At 40.1% G+C, this 7397-nt stretch overlaps 1 protein-coding gene across 1 annotated transcript in view; it reads right to left on the bottom strand.

Annotated features, from left to right (window-relative positions):
- Window positions 1–1507: 1507 nt before the first annotated feature.
- The window catches only part of TSG101 (tumor susceptibility 101), a 47103-nt gene continuing 41213 nt past the window's right edge, over window positions 1508–7397 (bottom strand). The window contains exons 9-10 of the mRNA XM_084631088.1: window positions 4384–4623; window positions 1508–1825 (exon numbers count right to left, since the gene is read on the bottom strand). Of these exons, the coding sequence (XP_084487214.1) occupies window positions 1736–1825; window positions 4384–4623 (330 nt within the window). The 3' untranslated portion in view covers window positions 1508–1735. The remainder of the gene's footprint in view (window positions 1826–4383; window positions 4624–7397) is intronic.

Here is a 7397-nt window from a genome sequence, read left to right as displayed (position 1 = left end):
CTTCTGTTTCCTTGTCTAATTTTACATTGGGCCTCAAACATGGCTTTTGGAAATGGGATGGATCACATGACATTGCTCTGTTCAGAGTTGTCCCTTTTGAAGCATGGCACTGGCCACTTTCAGAGGCAGGATACTAGGTTAGATTGAAGTCAGTTTGATGCAGAGAGGAGTACAGATCCACAAAAGCTTGGTATTTAAATCCAGATTCTCAATATGAACCAATCCTCTCTACTATTCCTATAGCCCCTTTATCTCAAATCTCAGTTAAAAAAAAAGACCCCCCCCTTTGAATATTAAATAGCTAACTCATTAGTTATTACACAAAAATCCCAGTAAATAGATGAGAGCAGAGACTGCAGGGGCTTAGTACTCTTGAATAACATGTCTTCTAGATTTTGACATGTAAAATATGGATTTAGGAGCTTGAGGCAAAGCTTAATCGCAAAGATACACTTCAAAAAGTTGACCTAAATAAACCAAGGCAAACTACATGCCAAAGAAAAACAAGAGGATTTTTTCCCTTTCCTGTAAAATGGAATTGAGAGTAACTCAGCAATCTGTGCTAATGGGATCCATCCTTCTCTCTCCACAGGTGGTTAACAGGCAAATGAATCAGAACAAAGGTATACCATAATAGGAGTTTCTGCTGCTAGTGCATACATGGAAGCAGGCTAACAGCTTCCCTAAAATCTAATGCACTAACAGAAGCAGTTAACAAACCATACAGAACACAATAAGAGTGGGGGAAATGGATTACTGTAGATACACACTGAAAACCTTGGGGGGGAGGAGGAGGGGGGGGGAAATCACCTTTTTGTAGGGAATATCTCCAAGTACTCTACTAATAAGGGCCCTAAATTGTAGTAGTGAGCTGACTTGATGAGGAAGGAAGATACATCTTGACTTTGAGGAAAAAATAAATTGGATTATTGAGTTACAGCCCTCTGTAATTTAAAGAAACAGACCAAGTGCAGGATCGTTTTTGTCCCACTTTAGGTCCAGAAAGAAAGTAGGGAGGGATACACAGCTCTTGATTAATGTGAAAGCTGGGCATGTTTCTCAGGACCAGTTAGTTGGAGGAAAAATAATTACTGGAGATTTGGAAGGGGGGGAACAAAACCATTTCTGCAATACTACCAGTGGGTGATATTTGCTTGTAACATCTAAATAGAATGGGGGGAAAAAATCACCACCGTTTTTGCTATGCTCACCCTGCAAGAAATCTCATTTCCTGGGTGACACTATCAAGCACAGAAGACAAGCCTTTACTTTGGGCACCCTGCTTTCATTAGTTTATAATAAACTTAAAAATGACGTAACAGCCATACTTAAAGCAACTGTGTTTAGTCTTCCTAGTTCTGGACACTGAAGAAAAGATGCTTCCAGGTCTCAGCAATCTATTAGTGATATGTATGTTTGTTAGTTAAATAAAAAGTTGCACAAACTAGGAAGATGTATCTGTTTGCAAAGGAAGTATATTCTAAACAAAAACATAGGAAGAAAAAAATTATGCAATAAGTTTTATTTAGCATTAATCCACCAACACAAAAAAGGTTACAGGGAATAGAAAGTGCATTAATAAAAGCTAGTCTTTACCAAAAAGAAAAAGAAAATATATTATTGATTCAAAATATCTTACACTTGAATGATGTAATAACTTATTCTGGGCACCTACTGATTAAAAGAGAGTGACTGTTTCTTAAGGAGCCCTACTTCCCAGTTAAAGTCAGAGAGGTCAGTACAGATCACTGAGTCCAGCAGTTTTTCTTGCCTTCTGCATTAGTGCTCTCAGCTGGAATTGCTTGCGCGACAGAAGACGTACATGCTGGAGAAAGAGAAGATACAATTTAGTATGGTCTTCATTACAATCTGAGATTATCTGCAATCCAAAATTTTAATACTTTGCATAATCTGAGTCAAATGTGATGTTTATTTCTGGAAATGGATATTTACACTGTCAGGGCCAAATCCTGATTTAAGTAAACACAGAGTAAGGACCTCAAGATATGTCCCAAAGTAAAATACTTTACACTTTCTGCAAACTGCAACACATAGTTCACAGCACTTTCTTTGCTAAGAAATAGCAATCAAATTCAATAAAGTATCATTCACTATGGTTTATTTTTAGTGAATTAAGTATCTGGTAAAAACATTTCATTTTATGGAGCGTATAACAAATTAAATTGAATCACTGTAGATTACTACTGTGCCTCCCATGAGAGACAACGATACTTGGAAGCTGGGGTGAAGACCACATTGGTGAATTCAACAGCCAAGCTGCTTAAGGACCAGATGTTAAGCCATTATCTGGCCTCTCCATGCATGGGATGCTAAAGCTGAACCCCAGATTTGAAGTCTCACCCCAAATTGGAATGTCAGTGAACTTCTATCATTAGAAAAAAGAACCAATAGTACTGATTGCGTAGGTGCAGACTACTAGACTTTTGAGTCCCTTAGGCATTGTATTTGAGAAATATAAAAGGAGTGAGTATTAACTGAGATGGACACACAACAATGAGCTTTAAAAGTTAAATAGTTTTATTGAATCAGTTTAATTTTAAGCATTTTTAATACTTTGTTTCAAAGTCGCTGTGGATTTATTCACCTGCAAATACAGGTGGGGTATCTTTTTGCCCACTGCATGGCATTTTTTATCCTGATCCTTAATTAAACATTTAGCTATCAACCTCTCTTGAAATGATTTGACTTATAAGTGAAGTTAAGACAAGACTACGATCAGCAACCCCAAACCCTTTGCTTTTCCTTCCTGGAGAATGTCTGGTTGCTCAGTCAACTGGTCAAAATCAGGTCACTCAAGATCTGCTATATGCTTCCCATCTAATTTGAAGGATTTCATATGCACAGGGCCAAAAGATGTTTGAAATACTTGTGAATCATCATTCCAAAAAGTATGGATAAATATTTCCACACTACCTGTTCGGTTATAAATGAAAACAGACTCATAGGGATGAGGCCTTTTATTGCACTAGCCATTAAAAAATATCTATACTACCATTCCATGTTGGAGATAAGTTTTTTAAAGTGAATCTATGTGGTGTTTGCTACCTTTTTATGGAATGTAAAGCTGGTCAGATTTAAGTTACAATTCCTGTTTCTAAGTTGAGTGAAAGCTTAAAGGCATACCAAGGCATACCAATTTAGTGTGCCTTTACACCACTGGAAAGCAGAGAGATACTAAAAAAGAGAAGTGACTTCAGTAAACTATTTCCTAGACACAGGCCACCCCAAGTATGCAACTGGCTCCGCATAGGTGGACCCCTGCATCCTTCACAACTTCACCCCACCCTTCCTAACTTAGTAACTTTCTGTGACATACATCACTGCCTTTGCTCTGCCAATGTCCCACGCCCTTACTGCCCACCTGTCAGCTTCTCTTGTAAAAAGCCTCCAAGCTTTCTCCCACATGCACCTTGTCTTCCTGCAAATGCCTCCCTTAAGAGACACCTCTGCTGTAATGCCTATAAAACCCAGCCTGATAACCACAGCTAAACAGGTGACAAGCTGCAACTGTCCTCTTCCCCTTCTTTCACTTTTCTATACCCCACCTATAAAAATAGATCACTGCCACATTTAGCTAATAAGCTGTGTCAAATCTTCACCATACTCATAAATAAACAAATCCATAGGCAGGCAGTGGTAATGAGCGGATTCTCTTTTACAGAAGTGGCTTCTGTGTATCTTTTTGCCTGTCCATACATACGGTTTGCTTGCCTCAGAATCAGACAACCTGCAATAGCCAACTGAAGTCAATGCCTAAAACAGCGTTTTTCATTCTGTCCTCTTACTCATCTTTCAGTATCTGGCTATGTCTTGATCCAAAGCCACTCAAGCATTTGAAACTCTGCTTGGAATAGAAAAATCTGATGTAAGGAAGAAAAAGACGAACATGGTGGAGCATTAGGCTATGGGAAATGAGTTGGTGGTCTGCGTTCATTTCTGTATCCACACTACCACAAACTTAGTTAGCTGTTTCAGCAAAGCCACCAAGGATAGAATGAGGGTAGAGACTGACTAACTGCTCACCTTTACACTTAGTTTCTCCACAATCAGGGTGAAGGTACAGTGATAAAGCAAGGTGGGCACACTGCCCTGCCACCATTACACCTGGCCTAGTAACACAGGTCTTTCGTCTACAATGCTGTTAACTAGGGACTTTTCACAACCACGGGCATTCCTTTTATTAACTGAAGTTCTCTTTTTAAAAAATGCAGACATTTTTAAACCTGCTGGTTCCCCTTTGGCAAAAAAACCAACAACCCAGCAACACAATCTCGGGACAGACACACAGGAATTTTCAGTGCCAAAACGTTAGTCAAATACGTAACTTTCAATGCACATTCAAAAGTGTCTTGCGAAACCTACCTTTAGAAAGACATCTAGGTCAATAACCCCACGTCTCAATGCTTCTCCCAAGTAAAAGATGGTGTCTTCAATGGCATTTTCCTCTGCATATAAGTTCAGGATCTGTTTGTAAAGTGGTGCTGTTGGAATGATAACTTCATCTATGTCATTATTTTCGGACTGATTTTCCATTTTCTCCAGTGCAGAACTAAGTTCTTCATCTTTCTTCCTCAGAAGTTCAATGTTCTTATCGACTTCAGCCTAAAAAAAATATTTAAAATACTTGCTCTGTTAAAGTTCTTGAGATCCAGGTGACCTCTTAAATTTTACTTTGATATGCATTTGACTAGATAAAATAATTCTGAGAACTCTAGTTGGCTCTCAGTTTCTTTGCTCACTTGTATCAGGGTTTTACTATGGTAAATCCTATCACCACATAGATTCTAGATATTTCCTCTAATGTAAAACTGAATGCTATTTTAAAATGTATAAATAGGAATAAGAGTGAGGTACTTATTTTATACTATTCTGGCTATGGTTATGCCATGATTGATTTGCCAGTTGTCTGGCTGTTTCCCACTATCTATCACAGAGGTGGCTAACATTTCAGTGTTGTACATACTGTATCACATTTGTGACTGCCTACGGTCTCCTTTGGGATGAAAAGTGATATATAAATGAAAAATTATGGAAGACCTGATAGCAACCCACTCGTTAAGACTGTGTTTGATTCGTACTTAAATAGGACAGAAATTCCTCCATTTTGCACTTTAATGATTGAATTTAGTTTACAATTTTCGTACAATAATCCTTCAGAGGACAACTGAATTTTTCATATACTTTTTAAAGTTAATATATTAACTATTACAAAGAAAACACTGAAAAATGCTGCTTCCTTTCTGTAATTTTGTCCTGCTTTCCTCACTTTTTCTTAGGTCCCTCTAGTTAAAGAAGCAAAATCCCCACAAGCTTCAAAATAGGGATTACACATATATCTGGATAATATCTTGGACATAAGATACTTTTGATCTTGTAAAGTTAACTCACAATAATAGTTATCCCCCTTCATTCAAGACAACCTACCGTTAAGTTTTGCCAAGATTAGCCTATAATTGTCCAGTTCTAACAGCTACTCCCATTCTCCAGTGCTGCAAGGCTGTCTTGCAGACTCATTGGCTCTGGCTCAACACAGAGACCCTGTGGAGCCAGATGGCAAGCAGGGGTTTGGGAAGGTGATGGCTCCAGGGGAAGAGATGTAGTTCAGAAGCCATGAGAGGATGAGCAAAAATGTGGGAGGCCAGAGTGAGTGCTGCGTATGGAGGCATGATGAGATATTAGCAAGTTCTGATGACTAGTTTAACAGGGATATGTGGGCATGAGGGATGGAAGAGGCGTTTTGTTGTGTGGGATGGGGGCCCTTGGCTTGAGGGTCCAGGGCTATGCAGGGAGACTGAGGTAGGGATGGAGTCCAGTGCCTCTATGCCATGGCACTGGAGACTGAAGTGCTCCCCAGCGCTGTTGCCACAGTGCACCAAAGAGCTGACACAGTGGCAAGGATTGGGAACGAACTGTTTCTGTGCTGAGGCACTGGGACATGAATGGCTCCTTTTGATGCTGCTGCCCAGCTTCCTGCTATACCAAGGCAGCAGTACCAAGAGAAGCCTCTGATGCGCACAAGTCTCAATGCAGGGCCCTGTCCCCCACCAAACAGCTCAAATCCCCTCCCCTCCTGAAACTCCTGTTCAATTTCCCGCAGTCCACCAGGGACGAGCACCACAGACAGTTGAAGTAAGGTGAGCAGCCACACACAGTGAGGGGCATAATGTGAGTGAGGTTCAGAGCACAGGAACAGCCATACTGGGTCAGACCAAGGGTCCATCTAGCTCAGTACCCTGTCTTCCGACAGCAGCCAATGCCTGGTGCTTCAAAGGGAGTGAACAGAACAGGCAACTGAGTGATCCATCCCCTGTTGTGCACTCCCAGCTTCTGGCAGTCAAAGACTAGGCACAAACAGAGCATGTGGTTGCATATCTTGGTGAATAGCCATCGATGGACCTATCCTTCATGAACTTACTGAATTCTTCTTTGATCCCACTTGTACTTTTGGCCTTCACAACATCACTGGCAATGAGTTCCATAGTTGACTGTGCATTGTGTGAAGAAGTACTTCCTTTTGTTTGTTTTAAACTTGCTGCCTATTCGTTTCATTGGGTGGCCCCTGCTTCTTGTGTTATGTGAAGGAGTAAATAACACTTCCTTACTCACTTTCTCCACACCAGCCATGAATTTATAGACTCCCCTTAATTGTCACTTTTCCAAGCAGCGAAGTCCCAGGTTTTTTAATCTTTCCTCACACAGAAGCTGTCCCATACTCCTAATCATTTTTGTTGCCCATCTCTGTACCTTTTCCAATTCTAACGTATCTTTTTGAGATGGGGCAACCAGAACGGTATGCAGTATTCCAGGTGTGGGTGTACCATGGATTTTTATAGTGGCATTATGATATTTTTCTGTCTTTTCTATCCTTTTCCTAATGGTTCTTAACACTGTTAGCTTTTTTGACTGCTGCCATACATTGAGTGGATGTTTTCAGAGAACTATCCACAATGACTCCATGAGCTCTTTCTTGCATGGTAACAGCTAATTTAGATTCCACCATTTTGTATGTATAGTTGGGATTATATGTTCCAATGCACATTACTTTGCATTTATTAACATTGAACGTGATCTGCCATTTTATTGCCCAGTCACCCAGTTTTGTGAAATCCCTTTGTAACTCTTCACAGTCGGCTTTGGACTTAACTATCTGGAAAAATCTTGTCTCATCTAAAATTTTGCCACCTCACTGTGTACCCCTTTTTCCATATCATTTATGTGGGGGAAGAGAGGGGACATAGGATCAGAGAGATGGAGGCAGAAAGCTATACAAATCCCTACATCAGCATCATCTTCAGGAGTACATATCCTTCAATAAAATGTATTACAGTTTCCCTACTGCTAAATAAAATGATAAAGTGGATATTCTGGACAGTGAG

This window comes from Lepidochelys olivacea (genome assembly GCF_965140295.1).
Source record: "Lepidochelys olivacea isolate rLepOli2 genome assembly, chromosome: 6".
Classification (NCBI taxonomy): domain Eukaryota; kingdom Metazoa; phylum Chordata; order Testudines; family Cheloniidae; genus Lepidochelys; species Lepidochelys olivacea.
Note: the sequence above shows the minus strand (reverse complement) of the source record. Positions and strands in the feature narration are given on the sequence as shown.